Source organism: Heptranchias perlo, chromosome 23 (genome assembly GCF_035084215.1).
Source record: "Heptranchias perlo isolate sHepPer1 chromosome 23, sHepPer1.hap1, whole genome shotgun sequence".
Classification (NCBI taxonomy): domain Eukaryota; kingdom Metazoa; phylum Chordata; class Chondrichthyes; order Hexanchiformes; family Hexanchidae; genus Heptranchias; species Heptranchias perlo.
Window position 1 is genome coordinate 42736877 of NC_090347.1, and position 24504 is coordinate 42761380.

A 24504-nucleotide genomic window follows, 5' to 3' on the forward strand; every position below is an offset into this window, starting at 1 on the left:
ATAGTCCCTGGCCACTTTATTTGGCTGAACCAGACCGTTCGCAACCTTGGCATCCTCTTTGACCCTGAGCTGAGCTTCCGACCCCATATCCTCTCCATCACCAAGACCGCCTAGTTCCACCTCTGTAATATCACCCGTCTCCGCCCCTGCCTCAACCTGTCTGCTGTTGAAACTCTCATCCATCATTAGTTACTTGCAGACCTGACTATTCCGATGCTCTCCCAGCCGTCTTCCCACTTTCCACCCTCCGTAAACTTGAGCTCATCCAAAACTCTGCTGCCCATATCCTAACTCGCACCAAGTCCCGTTCACCCATCACCCCTGTGCTCGCTGACCTACAATGGCTCCCAGCCCAGCAGCGCCTCGATTTTAAAATTCTCATCCTTGTTTTCAAATCCCACCATGGCCTCGCCCCTCCCTATCTATGTAACCTCCTCCAGCCCTACAACCCTCCGAGATCTCTGCGCTCCTCCAGTTCTGGCCTGTTGCTCATCCCCGATTTTAATCGCTCCTGGTGGCCATGCCTTAGCCTCTGGAATTCTCTCCATAAACTTCTCCACCTCTCCAAGTCTCTCTCCTCCTTTAAGATGCTCCCTAAAACCTACCTCTTTGACCAAGCTTTTGGTCTCCTGTCCTAATATCTCCTTCTTTGGCTTGGTGTCAAATTTTTTTGTCTGATTACGCTGCTGTGAAGCACCTTGGGAAGTTTTACTACGTTAAAGGTGTTGTATAAATGCAAGTTGTTGTTGTTGTCAGGTCTGAGACCCACAGTGTGCGTAAAGTACCTCTTTCTTTAGCTGCGATGGCCTCATCTGTGGTAAAGCCTTGGAGTTAGTTGTAGAGCAGCATCCTCTGAATCACAACCCCCCCCCCCCACCCCCTCGAGGTGTAGGATTGGTACGATGAGTCAAACAGGAAAAAATATATAAAATATCTGAAATTCAAAAACCATGGGTTTATTTCCGCAGAGAGCCTCAAGATTTCAGCCTTGGCTCAGTGGGTAGCTCTCTTGTCTCTGAGTCAGACGGTTGTGGTTCAAATCTCCACTCCAGGGATTTGAGTTCAATATCCAGGTGAACTCTCAGGACTGAGGGAGTGCTGCACTTTCAGGTATAAACATAAGAACATAAGAAATAGGAGCAGGAGTAGGCCAATCGGCCCCTCGAGCCTGCTCCGCCATTCAATAAGATCATGGCTGATCCTAACCTCAAATTTAAATTCATGTCCAATTTCCTGCCCGCTCCCTGTAACCCCTAATTCCCTTCACTTCTAGGAAACTGTCTATTTCTGTTTTAAATTTATTTAATGATGTAGCTTCCACAGCTTCCTGGGGCAGCAAATTCCACAGACCTACTACCCTCTGAGTGAAGAAGTTTCTCCTCATCTCAGTTTTGAAAGAGCAGCCCCTTATTCTAAGATTATGCCCCCTAGTTCTAGTTTCACCCATCTTTGGGAACATCCTTACCGCATCCACCCGATCAAGCCCCTTCACAATCTTACATGTTTCAATAAGATCGCCTCTCATTCTTCTGAACTCCAATGAGTAGAGTCCCAATCTACTCAACCTCTCCTCATATGTCCGCCCCCTCATCCCCGGGATTAACCGAGTGAACCTTCTTTGTACTGCCTCGAGAGCAAGTATGTCTTTTCTTAAGTATGGAGACCAAAACTGTATGCAGTATTCCAGGTGCGGTCTCACCAATACCTTATATAACTGCAGCAATACCTCCCTGTTTTTATATTCTATCCCCCTAGCAATAAAAGCCAACATTCCATTGGCCTTCTTGATCACCTGCTACACCTGCATACTAACTTTTTGATTTTCTTGCACTAGAACCCCCAGATCCCTTTGTACTGCAGGTATGTGCTGCCTTTCACGTGAGTTGTTAAACCGAGGCCCTATCTGGCCTCTCAGGTGGACGTAAAACATCCCTGGTGCACTATTTCGAAGAAGCCATGATGTGGAGATGCCAGTGATGGACTGGGGTTGACAATTGTAAACAATTTTACAACACCAAGTTATAGTCCAACAAATTTATTTTTAATTCCACAATTTTAATTCACCTGATGAAGGAGGAAGCCTCCGAAAGCTTGTGTTGTAAAATTGTTTACAATTTTGAAGAAGAGCAGGGGAGTTCTCACTGGTGTCCTGGCTAATATTTATCCCTCAACCAACATCACTTAAAAAAAGCAGATTATCTGGTCGTTACTGTTTGTGGGATCTTGCTGTGCACAAATTGGCTGCTGCATTGCCTACATTACAGCAGTGACTACACTTCGAAAGTACTTCACTGACTATAAAGCACTTAGGGACGTCATGAGGGCGTGAGAGACGTTACATAAATGCAAGTTCTTTCCTTCCCTGGTGTTGGTTAATTCAGAAAATAAGAATCACTGGTCTGTATTTTTAGAGGAAAAAAATTCATTGACTCGATGAAGAGATTGCAGGTCACTGGTGGAATGTTTGTCTGCACTCCTGGTATTGTGACATGACACATTAGTGCGTCTGTATTAACTCAGCCTGGTGAGAGGCTGCAAATGAACTTTGAGAGAGAGGCGTCTGACTGTTAACTGACAGCTCGCATTCAACCCCACTTAATAGAGGTGACCACTAACCTTTGACCTGCTTTCACACGCTGCTGTTAAATGCCACTCGGTTCCTGGTTGTGCCATTTCATGGAGAGCTGGTTATAGGAGTCTCATTAACCTCCAGCACTCTTATGCAAATTGTGGCATTTCAGAGCACAAACTATCACCTTGACACCTTTAATGGATTCACTGAGTCACAGGCTGTCAGTCCCGAGAGTGCGGGGATCACAAGAGGCGAAATCCTTAATTGTTCATTTCACAGACGTGATCAACAACCTCCACTTATTCTGCTCCGTCTGCACTGCCCGATCCCGCAGAAATGTGCACACTGAAAGGCTTTAATGTCTACAGAGCACCCGGGCCAGCCCAGACGGTCCAGAGCACACAGGCCAGACAGGCCAGAGCACCCAGCACAGCCCAGATGGGCCAGACGAGACAGCCCAGACAGGCCAGAGAACACGAGCCAGTCAGGCCAGAGCACGCAGGCCAGGGGGGTCAGCCCGGACAGGTCAGATGGGCCAGAGCACCCGCACAAAAGCACCCTGGCCAGACCACCCAGACCAGACGACCAGAGCACCCTGGCCAGACGGATCAGGTGGTATAAAAGCTAAGACCAAAGAAACGAGTAAAGAAACAGCAAAGATTCCGGTGATAGTTTGAGGAATTCACTGGGGGTGAATTCCTGCAGGAATCTCCCTCCCATCTGCCCTAACATCGGAGGAAAATTATAGGAACATAGGAACAGGAGTAGGCCATTCAGCCCCTCGTGCCTGCTCCGCCATTTGATAAGATCATGGCTGATCTGTGATCTAACTCCATATACCTGCCTTTGGCCCATATCCCTTAATACATTTGATTGCCAAAAAGCTATCTATCTCAGATTTAAATTTAGCAATTGAGCTAGTATCAATTGCCGTTTGCGGAAGAGAGTTCCAAACTTCTACAACCCTTTGTGTGTAGAAATGTTTTCTAATCTCACTCCTGAAAGGTCTGGCTCTAATTTTTAGACTGTGCCCCCTACTCCTAAAATCCCCAATCAGCGGAAATAGTTTCTCTCTATCCACCCTATCTGTTCCCCTTAATATCTTATAAACTTCGATCAGATCACACCTTAACCTTCGAAACTCTAGATGATACAACCCCAATTTGTGTAATCTCTCCTCGTAACTTAACCCTTGAAGTCCGGGTATCATTCTAGTAAACCTACGCTGCACTCCCTCCAAGGCCAATATGTCCTTCCGAAGGTGCGGTGCCCAGAACTGCTCACAGTACTCCAGGTGCGGTCTAACCAGGGTTTTGTATAGCTGCAGCATAACTTCTGCCCCCTTGTACTCTAGTCCTCTCGATATAAAGGCCAGCATTCCATTAGCCTTCTTGATTATTTTCTGCACCTGTTCATGACACTTCAATGATCTATGTACCTGAACCCTTAAGTCCCTTTGGACATCCACTGTTTTTATCTTTTTACCATTTAGAAAGTACCCTGTTCTATCCTTTTTTGGTCCAAAGTGGATGACCTCACATTTGTCTACATTGAATTCCATTTGCCACAATTTTGCCCATTCACCTAATCTATCAATATCCCTTTGTAATTTTATGTTTTCATCTACACTGCTTACAATGCCACCAATCTTTGTGTCATCGGCAAACTTAGATATGAGACTTTCTATGCCTTCATCTAAGTCGTTAATAAATATTGTGAATAATTGAGGCCCCAAGACAGATCCCTGCAAGACTCCACTAGTCACATCCTGCCAATGTGAGTACCTTCCCATTATCCCTACTCTCTGTCGCCTTTCGCTCAGCCAACTTCCTAACCAAGTCCGTACTTTTCCCTCGATTCCATGGGCTTCTATCTTAGCTAACAGTCTCTTATGTGGGACCTTATCAAATGCCTTCTGGAAGTCCATATAAATAATATCCATTGACATTCCCCTGTCCACTACTTTAGTCACCTCTTCAAAAAATTCAATCAGGTTTGTCAGGCACGACCTACCTTTCACAAATCCATGCTGGCTCTCTCTGATTAACTGAAAATTCTCGAGGTGTTCAGTCACCCTATCCTTAATTATAGACTCCAGCATTTTCCCCACAACAGATGTTAGGTTAACTGGTCTATAATTCCCTGGTTTCCCTCTCTCTCCTTTCTTAAAAAGCGGAGTGACATGTGCAATTTTCCCATCTAGAGGGACAGTTCCTGAATCTAGAGAACTTTGAAAGATTATAGTTAGGGCATCTGCAATGTGCTCGCCTACTTCCTTTAAAACCCTGGGATGGAAATCATCTGGTCCTGGGGATTTGTCACTCTTTAGTGCTATTATTTTCTTCATTACTGTTGCTTTGTTTATATTAATTTTATGAAGTCCCTGTCCCCGATTCAATATTAGTTTTCTTGGGATTTCCGGCATGCTATCCTCTTTTTCTACTGTAAATACTGACGTAAAGTAATTGTTCAACATGTCCGCCATTTCCCCGTTGTCAATGACAATATCCCCACTTTCAGTTTTTAAGGGGCCAACACTGCTCCTGACCACCCTCTTTTTCCTAATATAACTATAAAAGTTCTTCCTATTGGTTTTGATATCCCTTGCAAGTTTCTTTTCATATTCTCTTTTTGTAGCTTTTACTATCTGTTTTGTGACCCTTTGTTGATCTTTGTATCTTTCCCATTCGCCAGGATCTGTGCCATTTTTTGCCTTTTTGTATGCCCTTTCCTTATGTCTTATACTGTCCCTTACCTCTTTAGTTGTCCGTGGCTGTTTTTTTTTGGCAAGTAGAGTTCTTGCACCTCAGGGGTATAAACCGATTCTGTATCATGTTAAATGTTTCTTTAAACATTTCCCACTGATCATCAGTCGTTTTACCCATTAACAGATTTGCCCAGTTTACTGCGGACAGTCTCTGTCTCATCCCATTGAAGACGGCCTTACCCAAGTCTAGAATCTTAGCAGCTGATTCACTTTTTTCCCTTTCAAACACTACATTGAACTCGATCATGTTATGATCGCTACTGGATAGATGTTCACGCACAGTTAAGCCGTTAACTAAATTGGCAGATACCCGGCAGAAACGTCCTAAACGGCCAGTTACGCATGTTTGTGGGGTCGGGGCCGATCTTCCACTGATGTAGCTGTAGAGGATCATAAAAGCTCCATGGAAATTTCCCCTCTAAGTGCAAGGGGCTGTGCTTTCTCGGGAGCAGGAGCTGGCTGGTGTAACAAGAGAAAGACTGAGCCACGAATTGAACAAATTATAAAGCCGTTAGTTTAACACTGGGAGTGAAGGTCACACTTTGTCCAGAACAATAGAACCTGAGGACATGGCCTGCGCTTCAAGGGGGGGTGAATTCAATTCTAATCTGCGGAAACAATGGGGGGAGTTTTAAACCCCCCCCAGGACGGGCGGGGGGAGGGTTAAAAATAAAAAATCAGAACCCCCGACCCCATCGTACCTCCGATGCGCCCACTTCCAGTTTCAACGGAGGCGGGTTTGAAGGTGAATGATTATTTTGAAGAGGCTGCTTGCCTCAAATCTAACCTGTGTTTCCCATTTAACTTCTGGGGGCCAGTTTCCCCCCTCGAGAAACCCTGCAGCCTAAGGGAGTCGAGAATGGCTGGATGGAACAGGTCAGTGTCCTTCCAGCACTGCTTGTGGGCTAGGAGGAGCAGGAGTGCCTCCATCCCCCCGATCGGAGCCCCTCAATCGACTGACCCCCCCCCCCCGCCAACGATCGAACCCCCAATGTCCGATCCCACCCACCATCGATCTCCTTCTGGCATCAGACCCTCCCCCGACCTCTACCTCCAGCATCAGACCCTCCCCCGATCTCCTCCAGCATCAGACCCTCCCCCGATCACCTCCATCATCAGACCCTCCCCCGATCACCTCCAGCATCAGACCCTCCCCCGATCTCCTCCAGCATCAGACCCTCCCCCGATCACCTCCAGCATCAGACCCTCCCCCGATCTCCTCCAGCATCAGACCCTCCCCCGATCTCCTCCAGCATCAGACCCTCCCCCGATCTCCTCCAGCATCAGACCCTCCCCCGGTATCCTCCAGCATCTGACCCTCCTCCAATACCTCCAGCATCAGACCCTCCCCCGATCACCTCCAGCATCAGACCCTCCCCGATCTCCACCTCCAGCATCAGACCCTCCCCCGATCTCCTCCAGCATCAGACCCTCCCTCGATCTCCTCCAGCATCAGACCCTCTCTCGATCTCCTCCAGCATCAGACCCTCCCCCGATCTCCTCCAGCATCAGACCCTTCCCCGATCACCTCCAGCATCAGACCCTCCCCCAATCTCCTCCAGCATCAGACCCTCCCTCGATCTCCTCCAGCATCAGACCCTCCCTCGATCTCCTCCAGCATCAGACCCTCCCTCGATCACCTCCAGCATCAGACCCTCCCTCGATCTCCTCCAGCATCAGACCCTCCCTCGATCTCCTCCAGCATCAGACCCTCCCTCCATCACCTCCAGCATCAGACCCTCCCCCAATCTCCTCCAGCATCAGACCCTCCCCCAATCTCCTCCAGCATCAGACCCTCCCCCGGTATCCTCCAGCATCAGACCCTCCCTCGATCACCTCCAGCATCAGACCCTCCCCCAATCTCCTCCAGCATCAGACCCTCCCTCGATCACCTCCAGCATCAGACCCTCCCCCGATCACCTCCAGCATCAGACCCTCCCCCGATCTCCACCTCCCGGCCCACGATCCCTCCCTCCCTCCCTCCCTCCCTCCGATCCTTGGCTGCAGCCTGTTGCTATGGGCCTTCCTGCCCAACAGCCTCTCAATCTGGCTGGCTGCGGGCGGGAAACCGATTTGAAAAATTTAAAAGACGTCCTGACGTCCAGGAAACCCAAACTTCCAGGTTTCCCATCTGCCAATCCTCCCCTGCTCTCGTCCTACCTCGGAGTTATTATCGGGGCCCATAATTCAGTGAGTGAGTAGCTCTCCAGAGAGACGGTGGGAGCGGATCATGTTTATTCATTGAAATGCAAATTAGATGGATTCCTTTCAGAAAATAACATTTTGGGATCCAGTATATCAGTAATTGAGACATGACATGTGGTAAGTGTAACAGGCTTGGGAGGGACAGGTGACTTTGGACCTCCGGTTCCCAAAGCTCTCCACCACTGGGGGATTTCCTCGCCTCATGTCTGGGTCTGTTGTAGACTAATTGATAGAGATTGATTCTATAATTAGTCACCAACTCCACTATCATTGTATCATGTGACCACCAGGATGGTAGAAGGGAAACTAGACGGACCCTGGTCTTTTCTTGTCTCGCAATTCCTATGTTCTTGTGTTGTGATCCTACCCTGCATTTCGTCTGCGTCTCTCTGTCCTTGTATCATAGTATTATAGCAGGTACAGCACAGAAGGAGGCCATTCATCCATCATGCTTTGAAAGAGCTATCCAATTAGTCCCACTCCCCTGCTCTTTCCCCATTGCCCTGTAAATTTTTTCCCTTCAAGTATTTATCCAATTTCCTTTTGAAAGTTATTATTGAATCTGCTTCCACCACCCTTTCAGGCAGTGCATTCCAGATCATAACAACTCGCTGCGTAAAAAAATGATTCCTCATCTCGCCTCTGGTTCTTTTGCCGATCGCCTTAAATCTGTGTCCTCTGGTTACCGACCCTTCTGCCACTGGAAACAGTTTCTCCTTATATACTCTACCGAAACCCTTCATGATTTTGAACACCTCTATCAAATGCTCCAAGGAGAAACATTTCCAGCTTCTCCAGTCCTATCCGTTTCCAATGATGGTGGTTTTAAGTGTGTCACCATTTTGTGACTCCACCACAGTCCCCATTTCCATCATAATGCCCTACATAGTGGAATAGCCCACTAGCCAATTCATATGTTCCTACGTTCCTATATTCCAAACAGGTGTTCATCCAAAGACCACAGCGAGCTTAAGCAGTAGGCAGCATGGACCTGGAATCAACAGGTTATGTCTCACTAACGTGCTGGGAGTCTGTAACTAAGCTAGTGGATTAGGGCTGTTGAGTGGATATGAGGGTAAATTCACTGATCCCGCACTCCCAACATGGAGCCACTCCCAAAGGGAGCGTAAGGCAAAGATAGGGCTCCTATTCTCCAGCCCACGCTCCCTCTGAGCATGGCTGTATGTTGGGATTGCAGGATTGGTGAACTTACTTTGCATTCCCGGAAGACATTTGATAAGGTCCCTATTGTGAGACTTTAAACAAAAATTGAAGGTCGCGGAATTGGTGGCAAATTAGCTGCTGGATTGAAAACTATCTGGGCAATGGGAAATGGTGATGGGACAGGGTTTGTGTGGTGGGCAGTGAGCAGTGGGCTGTGTTACTGTTCTGCTGAGTCCCCTGCTGTTCACACAATTCATCACCGATATAGACTTCCTGTAAAATCTGCTGACGACACCAAGGTACATGTGGCCAATGAACGAGTATCATTCAAAAGGATCTTGGCCAATTAAAGTGCCAATCACACATGGTGTGCCAATCATACATGGTGTGCCAATCATACATGGTGTGCCAATCATACAGGGTGTGCCAATCACACATGATGTGCCAATTATATGGGGTGTGCCAATCACACATGGTGTGCCAATCATATGGGGTGTGCCAATCATACAACATGTGCCAATCATATAGAGCATGCCAATCATACACATGCCAATTGCACAGGGTGTGCTAACAATACAGAGCACTCCAATGATTCTGTATCTTGGTTTGATTGGCACTAGTCACTGGCAGCGTGCCAACAGAGACCCGCTCACTATGCTCACTGACTGCATACCCCGGTGCTAACCAGTTTTTCTCCTTGTTTTACAGAATAAGGTGGTGGTTGTGGACGGGGTCAAGGTCAAGTTACAGGTCAGTGAGCTGCGGCAACAGGTGGAATGGCATCGACATGAATTACCGGAAACCAGCCTCGCCTAAAAACACGCTGAATGTTCATTCCCCTCGGACTTCAGAGCATTTCGCTATCTCTGCGGGATTTATTTGATAATCTGTGTGTATTAACAGTCAAAAAAACTAAACATAGAGAAAATGATAATCAACTTATTTAAATCACTCTATCTCAGGGAATCTCCACAACTATTGGCATAGTCCTCAGGACCCGTACAAACTCCCGGGGATCTCCTGCTAATATTGGACAGGCTCCCGGAGACCCCCTTTAAAAATTGATACTCTCCCCGAGACCCCCTTTAAATACTGATACTCTCCCCGAGACCCCCTGTAAATACTGACACTCTCCCAGGGACCCCCTGTAAATACTGACACACTCCCAGGGACCCCCTGTAAATACTGACACACTCCCAGGGACCCCCTGTAAATACTGACACTCTCCCAGGGACCCCCTGTAAATACTGACACACTCCCAGGGACCCCCTGTAAATACTGACACACTCCCAGGGACCCCCTGTAAATACTGACACACTCCCAGGGACCCCCTGTAAATACTGACACACTCCCAGGGACCCCCTGTAAATACTGACACACTCCCAGAGACACCCTGTAAATATTGACACACTCCCAGGGACCCCCTGTAAATACTGACACACTCCCAGGGACCTCCTGTAAATACTGACACACTCCCGGGACCCCCTGTAAATACTGACACACTCCCAGGGACCCCCTGTAAATACTGACACACTCCCAGGGACCCCCCCTGTAAATACTGACACACTCCCGGGACCCCCTGTAAATACTGACACACTCCCAGGGACCCCCTGTAAATACTGACACACTTCCAGGGACCCCCTGTAAATACTGACACACTCCCAGGGACCCCCTGTAAATACTGACACACTCCCAGGGACCCCCTGTAAATACTGACACACTCCCAGGGACCCCCTGTAAATACTGACACACTCCCAGAGACACCCTGTAAATATTGACACACTCCCAGGGACCTCCTGTAAATACTGACACAGTACCAGAGACCGGGTGTCAGCTAAGTACTGAGATATGTGTGTATGTTTGTGTTTGTGTGTGTGTGTGTGTGTTTGTGTGTGTGTTTGTGCGTGTGTGTGTTTGTGGGTGTGTGTTAGTGCATGTGTGTGTTTGTGCGTTTGTATGTGTGTGTGTGTTTGTGTGTGTGTTAAAATATGTAGGGGACTGTTCAGAAATGATGCTGATTCAGAAGCTCTTTAACAGCCACAACCAGTCATCGTTACAGCTCAGTTGTATTAGAGGGTCTTTCATACAAGACAGGAAGAGGTTGTCATTTTACTTTAATTAAGGGCCGTGTCACAAAGTGTCGTGTGGAGCAGCTGTTGAGAAGGTCGCTGTCCCTCAGAGCTGGTGCTTCCTAACTGCTCGGGGCTGTCACTAGGACAAACGGCACGGCCCCTGGGATCTCTCTGTGCTCTGGGATCTCTCTGTGCTCTGGGATCTCTCTGTGCCCTGGGATCTCTCTGTGCCCCTGGGATCTCTCTGTGCCCTGGGATCTCTCTGTGCCCCTGGGATCTCTCCGTGCCCTGGGATCTCTCTGTGCCCCTGGGATCTCTCTGTGCCCCAGGGATCTCTCTGTGCCCCTGGGATCTCTCTGTGCCCTGGGATCTCTCTGTGCCCTGAGATCTCTCTGTGCCCTGGGATCTCTCTGTGCCCCGGGATCTCTCTGTGCCCCTGGGATCTCTCTGTGCCCCTGGGATCTCTCTGTGCCCCAGGGATCTCTCTGTGCCCCTGGGATCTCTCTGTGCCCCTGGGATCTCTCTGTGCTCTGGGATCTCTCTGTGCCCTGGGATCTCTCTGTGCTCTGGGATCTCTCTGTGCCCTGGGATCTCTCTGTGCCCTGGGATCTCTCTGTGCTCTGGGATCTCTCTGTGCTCTGGGATCTCTCTGTGCCCTGGGATCTCTCTGTGCTCTGGGATCTCTCTGTGCTCTGGGATCTCTCTGTGCCCTGGGATCTCTCTGTGCCCTGGGATCTCTCTGTGCCCTGGGATCTCTCTGTGCCCTGGGATCTCTCTGTGCCCTGGGATCTCTCTGTGCGAAGCACCCCTTAGATCTGCTGCCAATTATAAATCACTCATGGCCCGCACTCACTGCGAGAGGCGGCCTCTTAACATCTGTTTGAGGGAGTGCAGGGAATGGCCCGTTGTGAAAATGCTGCCCGGGTGCCGGAAACCCTGAGAGTTTACCGCTGGTTCTAGCGGGGAGAGCGCCCACCGTCTCCCTCCTGCGGCGATCTTACAGCTGTTCAACCATGATAATTTTTATTGTTTACATTCTCCTTTTCCTGTGCAAATGCCGTCCGTGAGCAACGACCCACCCCTCCCCCCTTCACCCAAGTGCCCATTCCTCATGTGAGAGCCGGGACAGTGTGTGCAGGGGCTATTCAACCACAGGAGCCAACACAGCCAGGTCCCATCCTCCCTTATCCGTCATCCGTACGGGCACTTTCCAGACGGGGGGGGGGGGGGGTAGTGGAGGTGGGGGGGGGGTGGGTGTTGGGGGGGGTGGTTTTGCCAAATAGTGATCAGGGAGCAGGGGCTTCCCGGACACCTCCATCCCTAACTCAGGGATACTGAGGCCAATTATAGTGCCCGTAGCACCAACTCAACAGCGAATGGGAATTGAACCAGGGACCCTCTTGGCTCAGTCCAACACAAGGCAGCACATTGAGGCCTTGGGGAGTCGCAACGCCCTCTCGTTAACATAAACTAAACGGGGGGGGCAGGGGTCACATGAGGGGAAATTTAGAAATCTAATGAGAAAAGTCAAGGCAACAGAGCAGTGTAGTGATTTGGGTAAAGATAAACAGAGTGCGGCAGGAAGGGACAGAGAGTTTACCAATAATAGTGCATCAGCAAATAAGGTCAAAGCAGGAAAAAATGGTAGAGCCAAAACTAAAGGCTCTTTATCTGAATGCACAGAGCATTTGTTAGAAGATAGATGAATTAGTTGCACAAATAGAGATAAATGGGTTTGATTTAATAGCCATTACAGAGACATGGTTGCAAAGTGACTGAGGTTGGGAACTAAATATTCCAGGGTACACGACGTTTAGAAAAGACAGGCAGAATGGAAAAGGAGGGGGTGTGGCCCTAATAATAAAGGACGACATAAGGACAGTGGTGAGAAAGGATCTTGGCTCGGAAGATCAGGAAGTAGAATCTATATGGGTGGAAATGAGAAATAACAAGGGGCAAAAAACAAAGGTGGATGTAGTTTATACGGGTACGGTAGCATAGTGGTTATGTTACTGGACTAGTAATCCTAGAGGCCTGGCCTAATAATCCGCAGGCATGAGTTCAAATCCTGCCACGGCAGCTGGGGAATTTCAATTAATTAAATTAAATCTGTAATTTAAAAAAAACTAGTATCAGTAACGGTGGCCATGAAACGACCGGATTGTTGTAAAAATCCATCTGGTTCACTCATGCCCTTTAGGGAAGGAAACCTGCCGTCCTTGTCAGGTCTATATGTGACTCCAGACCCACAGCAATGTGGTTGATTCTTAATCACCCTCTGAAATGGCCCAGAAAAGCCACTCAGTTGGACAATCTCACTTAAAAAAAAATCATAATAAGAATAAAACCAGACGGACCACCGGAGACGACAAAGGCAAACCAAGCCCAGTCGGCCCTGCAAAGTCCTCCTCACAAACATCTGGGGAATTGTGCCAAAATTGGGAGACCAGTCAAGCAACACCCTGACACAGCCATACTCAAAGAATCATACATTTCAGCCGACTTCCATCACCATCCCTGGGTATGTCCTGTCCCACCGGCAGGACAGACCCACCAGAGGTGGAGGTACAGTGATATACAGTCAGGAGGGAGTGGCCCTGGGAGTCCTCAACATTGACTCTGGACGAGATGAAATTTCATGACATCAGGTCAAATATGGGCAAGGAAACCTCCTGCTGATTACCACCTACCGCCCTCCCTCAGCTGATGAATCAGTCCTCCTCCATGATGAGAAGCACTGAGGGTAGCTAAGGGCACAGAATGCACTCTGGGTGGGGGACTTCAATGTCCATCACCAAGAGTGGCTCGGTAGCACCATTACTGGCTGAGTCCTGAAGGTCATAGGTGCTAGAACTGGGCCTGCGGCAGGTGGTGAGCGAACCAACACGAGGGAAAAACCGACTTGACCTCGTCCTCACCAACCTACCTGTCGCAGATGCATCTGTCCATTGACAGTATTGGTAGGAGTGACCACCGCACAGTCCTCGTGGAGACGAAGTCCCGTCCTCGCACTGAGGACAGCATCCAACGTGTTGTGTGGCACTATCACCGTGCTAAATGGGATAGATTCAGAACTGATCTGGCAGCTCAAAACTGGACATCCACGAGGCGTTGTGGGCCATCAGCAGCAGCCGAATTGTATTCCAGGACAATCTGTAACCTCATGGCCCGGCATATTCCTCACTCTACCATTACCAACAAGCCAAGGGATCAACCCTGGTTCAATGAGGAGTGTAGAAGAGCATGCCAGGAGCAGCACCAGGCATACCTAAAAATGAGGTGCCAACCTGGTGAAGCTACAACACAGGACTACATGCATGCTAAACAGTGGAAGCAACATGCTATAGACAGAGCTAAGCGATTCCACAACCAACGGATCAGATCAAAGCTCTGCAGTCCTGCTACATCCAGTCGTGAATGGTGGTGGACAATTAAACAACTAATGGGAGGAGGAGGCTCTGTAAACATCCCCATCCTCAATGATGGCAGGGCCCAACACGTGAGTGCAAAAGACAAGGCTGAAGCGTTTGCAACCATCTTCAGCCAGAAGTGCCGAGTGGATGATCTATCTCAGCCTCCTCCCGATATCCCCACCATCCCAGAAGTCGGTCGTCAGTCAATTCGATTCACTCCACGTGATATCAAGAAACGGCTGAGTGCACTGGATACAGCAAAGGCTATGGGCCCTGACAACATCCCGGCTGTAGTGCTAAAGACTTGTGCTCCAGAACTAGCCGCACCTCTAGCCAAACTGTTCCAGTACAGCTACAACACTGGCATCTAACCGACAATGTGGAAAATTGCCCAGGTATGTCCTGTCCACAAAAAGCAGGACAAATCCAATCCGGCCAATTACCGCCCCATCAGTCTACTCTCAATCATCAGCAAAGTGATGGAAGGTGTCGTCGACAGTGCTATCAAGCGGCACTTACTCACCAATAACCTGCTCACCGATGCTCAGTTTGGGTTCCTCCAGGACCACTCGGCTCCAGACCTCATTACAGCCTTGGTCCAAACATGGACAAAAGAGCTGAATTCCAGAGGTGAGGTGAGAGTGACTGCCCTTGACATCAAGGCAACATTTGACCGAGTGTGGCACAAAGGAGCCCGAGTAAAATTGAAGTCAATGGGAATCAGGGGGAAAACTCTCCAGTGGTTGGAGTCAAACCTAGCACAAAGGAAGATGTTAGTGGTTGTTGGAGGCCAATCATCTCAGCCCCAGGCCATTGTTGCAGGAGTTCCTCAGGGCAGTGTCCTAGGCCCGACCATCTTCACTGCTTCATCAATGGCTTTCCCTCCATCATAAGGTCAGAAATGGGGATGTTCACTGATGATTGCACAGTGTTCAGTTCCATTCGCAACCCCTCAGATAATGAAGCAATCCGTGCCCACATGCAGCGAGACCTGGACAACATCCAGGCTTGGACTGATAAGTGGCAAGTAACATTCGCGCCAGACAAGTGCCAGGCAATGACCATCTCCAACAAGAGAGAGTCTAACCACCTCCCCTTGACATTCAACGGCATTACCATCACCGAATCCCCCACCGTCAACATCCTGGGGGTCACCATTGACCAGAAACTTAACTGGATCAGCCACATAAATACTGTGGCTACAGCAGCAGGTCAGAGGCTGGATATTCTTTGCGTTTGACTCATCTCCTGACTCCCCAAAGCCTTTCCACCATCTACAAGGCACAAGTCAGGAGCGTGATGGAATACTCTCCACTTGCCTGGATGAGTGCAGCTCCAACAACACTCAAGAAGCTCGACACAATCCAGGACAAAGCAGCCTGCTTGATTGGCACCCCATCCGCCACCCTAAACATTCACTCCCTTCACCACCGGCGCACAGTGGCTGCAGTGTGTACCATCCACAGGATGCACTGCAGCAACTCGCCAAGGCTTATTCAACAGCACCTCCCAAACCCGCAACCTCTACCACCTAGAAGGACAAGAGCAGCAGGAACACCAGCGACGCCCATCCGAATAAAAAAAAATAGGCCCCCTAATAGTAGCTATACCGTTGGACAGAGGATTAATCATGAAATAATAGGAGCTTGTACCAAAGGTAATGCAGTAATCGTGGGGAACTTTAATCTTCACTGTAGACTGGGCAAATCAAATTGGTAAAGGTAGTTTGGAGGACGAGTTCATCGAATGCATTCGAGACAGTTTCCTACAGCAATACATCATGGAACCAACCAGGGAACAGGCTATTTTTGATCTTGTATTGTGTAATGAGACAGGGTTAATTAGTAATCTCACAGTAAAGGATCCTCTGGGGAAGAGCGATCATAATATGATAGAATTTCACATTGAGTTTGAGAGTGACGTACTTACGTCCGAAACTATTGTCTTAAACTTAAATAAAGCCAATTCCATAGGTATGAGGAGTGAGTTAGCTAAGGTAAATTGGGAAATTAAATTAAAGGGTTTGATGGTTGAAAAGCAATGGCAAACATTTAAAGAAATATTTCAATATTCTCAACAAATATACATTCCATTGAGAAATAACAACTGCACAGGAAAAGTGATCCACCTGTGGCTAACTAAAGAAGTTAAGGATAGTATTAGATTGAAAGAAAAGGCCTATAACGTTTTATTTTATTCGTTCACGGGATGTGGGCGTCGCTGGCGAGGCCGGCATTTATTGCCCATCCCTAATTGCCCTCGAGAAGGTGGTGGTGAGCCGCCTTCTTGAACCGCTGCAGTCCGTGTGGTGACGGTTCTCCCACAGTGCTGTTAGGAAGGGAGTTCCAGGATTTTGACCCAGCGACAATGAAGGAACGGCGATATATTTCCAAGTCGGGATGGTGTGTGACTTGGAGGGGAATGTGCAGGTGGTGTTGTTCCCATGTGCCTGCTGCTCTTGTCCTTCTAGGTGGTAGAGGTTGCGGGTTTGGGAAGTGCTGTCGAAGAAGCCTTGACGAGTTGCTGCAGTGCATCCTGTGGATGGTACACACAGCAGCCACAGTGCGCCGGTGGTGAAGGGAGTGAATGTTTAGTGTGGTGGATGGGGTGCCAATCAAGCGGGCTGCTTTATCTTGGATGGTGTCGAGCTTCTTGAGTGTTGTTGGAGCTGCATTCATCCAAGCAAGTGGAGAGTATTCCATCACACTCCTGACCTGTGCCTTGTAGATGGTGGAAAGGCTTTGGGGAGTCAGGAGGTGAGTCACTCGCTGCCGAATACCCAGCCTCTGACCTGCTCTCATAGCCACAGTATTTATATGGCTGGTCCAGTTAAGTTTCTGGTCAATGGTGACCCCCAGGATGTTGATGGTGGGGGATTCGGTGATGGTAATGCCGTTGAATGTCAAGGGGAGGTGGTTAGACTCTCTCTTGTTGGAGATGGTCCTTGCCTGGCACTTATCTGGCGCGAATGTTACTTGCCACTTATGAGCCCAAGCCTGGATGTTGTCCAGGTCTTGCTGCATGCGGGCTCGGACTGCTTCATTATTTGAGGGGTTGCGAATGGAACTGAACACTGTGCAGTCATCAGCGAACATCCCCATTTCTGACCTTATGATGGAGGGAAGGTCATTGATGAAGCAGCTGAAGATGGTTGGGCCTAGGACACTGCCCTGAGGAACTCCTGCAGCAATGTCCTGGGGCTGAGATGATTGGCCTCCAACAACCACTACCATCTTCCTTTGTGCTAGGAGAGTTTTCCCCCTGATTCCCATTGACTTCAATTTTACTAGGGCTCCTAGGTGCCACACTCGGTCAAATGCTGCCTTGATGTCAAGAGCAGTCACTCTCACCTCACCTCTGGAATTCAGCTCTTTTGTCCATGTTTGGACCAACGCTGTAATGAGGTCTGGAGCCGAGTGGTCCTGGCGGAACCCAAACTGAGCATCGGTGAGCAGGTTATTGGTGAGTAAGTGCCGCTTGATAGCACTGTCGATGACAACTTCCATCACTTTGCTGATGATTGAGAGTAGACTGATGGGGCGGTAATTGGCCGGATTGGATTTGTCCTGCTTTTTGTGGACAGGACATACCTGGGCAATTTTCCACATTGTCGGGTAGATGCCAGTGTTGTAGCTGTACTGGAACAGTTTGGCTAGAGGCGCAGCTAGTTCTGGAGCACAAGTCTTCAGCACTACAGCTGGGATGTTGTCGGGGCCCATAGCCTTTGCTGTATCCAGTGCACTCAGCCGTTTCTTGATATCACGTGGAGTGAATCGAATTGGCCGAAGACTGGCTTCTGTGATGGTGGGGATATCGGGAGGAGGCCGAGATGGATCATCCACTCGGCACTTCTGGCTGAAGATGGTTGCAAACGCTTCAGCCTTGTCTTTTGCACTCACTTGCTGGACTCCGCCATCATTGAGGATGGGGATGTTTGCAGAGCCTCCTCCTCCCGTTAGTTGTTTAATTGTCCACCACCATTCACGACTGGATGTGGCAGGACTGCAGAGCTTTGATCTGATCCGTTGGTTGTGGAATCGCTTAGCTCTGTCTATAGCATGCATGTAGTCCTGAGTTGTAGCTTCACCAGGTTGTCACCTCATTTTTAGGTACGCCTGGTGCTGCTCCTGGCATGCTCTTCTACACTCCTCATTGAACCAGGGTTGATCCCCTGGCTTGTTGGTAATGGTAGAGTGAGGAATATGCCGGGCCATGAGGTTACAGATTGTGGTGGAATACAATTCTGCTGCTGCTGATGGCCCACAGTGCCTCATGGATGCCCAGTTTTGAGCTGCTAGATCTGTTCTGAATCTATCCCATTTAGCACGGTGGTAGTGCCACACAACACGTTGGATGGTGTCCTCAGTGCGAAGACGGGACTTCATCTCCACGAGGACTGTGCGGTGGTCACTCCTACCAATACTGTCATGGACAGATGCATTTGCGACAGGTAGATTGGTGAGGACGAGGTCAAGTAAGTTTTTCCCTCGTGTTGGTTCGCTCACCACCTGCCGCAGGCCCAGTCTAGCAGCTATGTCCTTCAGAACTCAGCCAGCTCGGTCAGTAGTGGTGCTCCTGAGCCACTCTTGGTGACGGACATTGAAGTCCCCCACCCAGAGTACATTTTGTGCCCTTGCTACCCTCAGTGCTTCCTCCAAGTGGTGCTCAACATGGAGGAGGACTGATTCATCAGCTGAGGGAGGACGGTAGGTGGTAATCAGCAGGAGGTTTCCTTGCCCATGTTTGACCTGATGCCATGAGATTTCATGGGGTCCAGAGTCAATGTTGAGGACTCCCAGGGCCACTCCCTCCTGACTGTATATCACTGTACCGCCACCTCTGGTGGGTCTGTCCTGCCGGTGGGACAGGACATACCCAGGGATGGTGATGGAAGAGTCTGGGACGTTGGCTGAAAAGTATGATTCTGTGAGTATGGCTATGTCAGGCTGTTGCTTGACTGGTCTGTGGGACAGCTCTCCCAATTTTGGCACAAGTCCCCAGATGTTAGTAAGGAGGACCTTGCAGGGTCGTCTGGGGTTGGTGTTTTGCCGTTGTCGTGTCCGGTGCCTAGTGGTCCGTCCGGTTTTATTCTTATTATGACTTTTCGTAGCGAGATTTTACAACTGAGTGGCTTGCTCGGCCATTTCAGAGGGCAATTAAGAATCGACCACATTGCTGTGGGTCTGGAGTCACATTTTGGCCAGACCAGGTAAGGACAGCAGGTTTCCTTCCCTAAAGGACATTAGTGAACCAGATGGGTTTTTACGACAATCCGGTAGTTTCATGGCCATCATTACTGATACTAGTATTTTAATTCCAGATTTTTATTTAATTAATTGAATTTAAATTCGCCGGCTGCCGTGGCAGGATTTGAACTCATGACTCTGGATTTTAGTCCAGGCCTTCTGGCTTACTAGTCCAGTAACATAACCACTATGCTACCGTACCCAAGAATTTTAGTAAGCCTGAGGATTGGAAAGTTTTAGAAGCCAGCAAAGGACGACCAAAAAATTGATGAAAAGGTAGAAAATAGAATATGAGAATAAACTGGCAAGAAATATAAAATTGGATTGTAAGAGCTTCCACAAGTATATAGTGAATAACCTCACACTTCCCCACATTATACTCCATCTGCCACCTTCTTGAGCGAAAGTAAACATGGGTCCCTTCGAGGCAGAGACAGGAGAAATTATAATGGGGAATAAGGAAATGGCAGAGACGTTAAATAAATATTTTGTATCTGTCTTCACAGTAGAAGACGAGAAATAGTGAGGAACCAAGGGGTTAATGAGAGTGAGGAAATTAAAGTAATTAATATCAGTAGAGAAAAAGTACTTGAGAAAGTAATGGGACTAAAATCCGATAAATCCCCTGGACCTGATGGTCTATATCCTAGGGTTTTTAGGGGTGGCTGCAGAGATAGTGGATGCACAGGTTTTGATCTTTCGAAATCCCCTAGATTCTAGAATGGTCCCAGTGAATTGGAAGGTAGCAAATGTAACCTTACTATTCAAGAAAGAAGGGAAAGCAAAATCATGATTACTGCATTACCTTTGTTACAAGCTCCTATTATTTCATGATTAATGCTCTGTCCAATGGAATAGCTACTATTAGGAGGGAACTACAGGCCCGTTAGCCTGACATCAGTCGTCGGGAAAAGTGCTGGAATCTATTATTAACGAAATGGTAACAGGGCATTTGGAACATCATATTATGATTAGGCAGGGTCAGCATGGTTTTATGAAAGAGAAATCGTGTTTGACAAATTTATTAGAGTTTTTTGAGGATGTAACTAGCAGCGTAGATAAAGGGGGACCAGTGAATGTCGTCTATTTGGATTTTCACAAGACATTCGATAAGATTCCACTTAAAAGGTTGTTACACAAGATAAGGGCTCATGGGGTTGGGGGTAATATATTAGCATGAATAGAGGATTGGTTAACGGACAGAAAACAGAGAGTAGGGATAAATGGGTCATTTTCAGGTTGGCAGGCTGTAACTAGTGGGGTGCCGCAAGGATCGGTGCTTGGGCCTCAGCTATTTACAATCTATATTAATGACTTAGATGAAGGGACCGAGTGTGATGTTTCCAAGTTTGCTGACGATACAAAGCTAGGTGGGAAAGTAAGCTGTGAGGAGGACACAAAGAGTCTGCAAAGGGATATTGACAGGTTAAGTGAGTGGGCAAGAAGGTGGCAGATGGAGTATAATGTGGGGATATGTGAGGTTATTCACTTTGTTAGGAAGAATAGAAAAACAGAATATTTTTTAAATGGTGAGAAACTATTAAATGTTGGTGTCCAGAGAGACTTGGGTGTCCTCGTACAAGAAACACAGAAAGTTAGCATACAAGTAGAGCAGGCAATTAGGAAGGCAAATGGCATGTTGGCCTTTATTGCAAGGGGGTTGGAGCACAAGAGTAAGGAGGTTTTACTACAATTGTACAGGGCTTTGGTGAGATCACACCTGGAGTACTGTGTACAGTTGTGGTCTCCTTATCTAAGGAAGGATATACTTTCCTTAGATGGGGGTGCAATGAAGGTTCACTAGATTGATTCCTGGGATGAGAGGAGAGGTTGAGTAGAATGGGCCTATACTCTCTGCAGTTTAGAAGAATGAGAGGTGATCTCATTGAAACATAAGATTCTGAGGTGGCTTGACAGGGTAGATGCTGAGAGGTTGTTTCCTCTGGCTGGAGAGTCTAGAACTGGGGGTCATAGTCACAGGATAAGGGGTCGGCCATTTAAGACAGAGATGAGGAGAAATTTCTTCACTCAGAGGGTTGTGAAACTTTGGAATTCACTACCCCAGAGGGCTGTGGATGCTGAGTCATTGAGTATATTCAAGACTGAGATAGGTAGATTTTTGGACTCTAGGGGAATCAAGGGATATGGGGATTGGGCAGGAAAGTGGAGTTGAGGTCGAAGATCAGCCATGATCTGATTGAATGACGGAACAGGCTCGAGGGGCTGGATGGCCTACTCCTGCTACTATTTCTTATGTTCTTATGTTCTTATTTCTTACTCACAAGTTACATGCATCACATGACAACAGTGAAGGGTTTCCATCAGGATACAACTAGTTGTGAAATCGTGATTGTGTTTTTTGCCCCTGTATAGTCGGAGACAGACTGTGCTGTTGGCAACCTCTGTACAATCATCACGCAATGGTAATTTCCAAAATTATGTTGGATTTTGATAGAGTAAATAGGGAGTGACTGTTTCCAAATGATCTCCTCTGCGCTGCATGATACTGTTAATGGCTGCATTTCTCCAGCACCTCACATCACATTTAACCAACCAGGAGAAGCAGTAAACACAGAAAGGAAGGGAGGATGGAAAGTGGAGAAGGTCAGGGAGACTGGTCCAAGAGAAGGATCTGAGGACATTTTTGAAAGGAGGGAGGGAGGTGACAAAGTGGAGAGATCAGGGAAGAAGCAGATTTGGTGCCTTTCTGTGTGTCTGAGAGTGTATGTCTGTGAGTGTATGTCTGAGTGTGTGTGTGTGTCTGAGTGTGTGTCTGAGAGTGTGTGTCTGTGAGTGTGTGTCTGAGTGTGTGTGTGTGTCTGAGTGTGTGTCTGTGAGTGTGTGTCTGAGTGTGTATCTGTGAGTGTGTGTCTGAGTGTGTATCTGTGAGTGTGTGTCTGAGTGTGTATCTGTGAGTCTGTATCTGTCAGTGTGTGTCTGTAAGTGTGTGTCTGAGTGTGTTTCTGAGTGTGTATCTGTGAGTGTGTGTCTGTGAGTGTGTGTCTGTGATGTGTGTCTGAGTTTGTATCTGTGAGTGTGTATCCGTGAGTATGCGCCTGAGTGTGTGTATCTGAGTGTGTCTGTGAGTGTGTGTCTGTGAGTGTGTATCTGAGAGTGTGTGTTTGAGTGTGTATCTGTGAGTGTGTGTCTGAGTGTGTGTCTGTGAGTGTGTGTCTGAGTGTGTGTCTGTGAGTGTGTATATGTGAGTGTGTATCTGAGTGTGTCTGTTAGTGTGTTTTGAGTGTGTGTCTGTGAGTGTGTATCTGTGAGTGTGCGTCTGAGTGTGTATCTGTGAGTGTGTGTCTGTGAGTGTGTCTGTGAGTGTGTATCTGTGAGTGTGTGTCTGAGTGTGTATATGTGAGTGTGTGCCTGAGTGTGTGTCTGTGTGTGTATCTGTGAATGTGTCTGTGAGTGTGTATCTGAGAGTGTGTATTTGTGAGTGTGTATTTGTGAGTGTGTGTCTGAGTGTGTGTCTGTGAGTGTGTTTTGAGTGTGTGTCTGTGAGTGTGTATCTGTGAGTGTGCGTCTGAGTGTGTATCTGTGAGTGTGTGTCTGTGAGTGTGTGTCTGAGTGTGTATCTGTGTGTGTCTGAGTGTGTGTCTGAGTGTGAATCTGTGAGTGTGTGTCTGAGTGTGTGTCTGTGAGTGTATCTGAGAGTGTGTGTCTGAGTGTGTGTGTGTGTCTGAGTGTGTACCTGTGAGTGTGTATCTGTGAGTGTGTGTCTGTGAGTGTGTATCTGTGAGTGTGTATCTGAGTGTGTGTCTGTGAGTGTGTGTCTGAGTGTGTGTCTGTGAGTGTGTATCTGTGAGTGTGTGTCTGAGTGTGTATCTGTGAGTGTGTGTCTGAGTGTGTGTCTGTGAGTGTGTATCTGAGTGTGTATCTGAGTGTGTGTCTGTGAGTGTGTTCTGAGTGTGTGTCTGTGAGTGTGTATCTGTGAATGTGTGTCTGAGTGTGTGTCTGTGAGTGTGTATCTGTGAGTGCGTGTCTTAGTGTGTGTCTGAGTGTGTATCTGTGAATGTGTCTGTGAGTGTGTGTCTGTGAGTGTGTAGCTATGAGTGTGTGTCTGAGTGTGTGTCTGTGAGTGTGTATCTGTGAATGTGTGTCTGAGTGTGTATCTGAGTGTGTGTCTGTGAGTGTGTATCTGTGAGTGTGTGTCTGAGTGTGTGTCTGTGAGTGTGTATCTGTGAGTGCGTGTCTGTGAGTGTGTTCTGAGTGTGTGTCTGTGAGTGTGTATCTGTGAATGTGTGTCTGTGAGTGTGTCTGTGAGTGTGTATCTGTGAGTGCGTGTCTTAGTGTGTGTCTGAGTGTGTATCTGTGAATGTGTCTGTGAGTGTGTGTCTGTGAGTGTGTAGCTATGAGTGTGTGTCTGAGTGTGTGTCTGTGAGTGTGTATCTGTGAATGTGTGTCTGAGTGTGTATCTGAGTGTGTGTCTGTGAGTGTGTATCTGTGAGTGTGTGTCTGAGTGTGTGTCTGTGAGTGTGTATCTGTGAGTGCGTGTCTGTGAGTGTGTATCTGTGAGTGTGTGTCTGTGAGTGTGTATCTGTGAATGTGTGTCTGAGTGTGTATCTGAGTGTGTGTCTGTGAGTGTGTGCCTGAGTGTGTATCTTTTAGTATGTCTGTAAGTGTGTGTCTGTGAGTGTGTATCTGTGAGTGTGTGTCTGAGTGTGTGTCTGCGAGCGTGTGGCAGTGAGTGTGTATCTCTGAGTGAGTGTCTGAGTGTGTGTCTGCGAGTATATGTGCGTATGTGAGTGTGTGTCAGCGAGAGTGTGTCCGCGAGTGTGTGGCGGAGCGTGTGTCTCTGAGTGTGCGTCTGTGAGTGTGTGTCTGAGTGTGCCTCTGTGAGTGTGCGGCTGCGAGTGTGTGGCTGTGAGTGTATGTGCGCGTGTGAGTGCGTGAGAGTGTGAGTGTACGTGTGTGCTGAGCGGAGGCTACCCTGGTTAATGGTACAGGCTCTGAGGGCCCAGATATCCAAGCCCCTCGATTAGATTCCAGTCTGTAACTCACTCCTGGGTATCTGTTATTCTATATATAAACCACCCGAACCCCTCGATTAGATTCCAGCCTG

At 48.2% G+C, this 24504-nt stretch overlaps 1 protein-coding gene across 1 annotated transcript in view; it reads left to right on the forward strand.

Annotated features, from left to right (window-relative positions):
- The window catches only part of LOC137341277 (ras-related protein Rab-37-like), a 229476-nt gene that overhangs the window by 52933 nt on the left and 152039 nt on the right, over positions 1–24504 (forward strand). The window contains exon 3 of the mRNA XM_068004383.1: positions 9417–9458. Coding sequence (XP_067860484.1) covers positions 9417–9458 — 42 coding nt within the window. The remainder of the gene's footprint in view (positions 1–9416; positions 9459–24504) is intronic.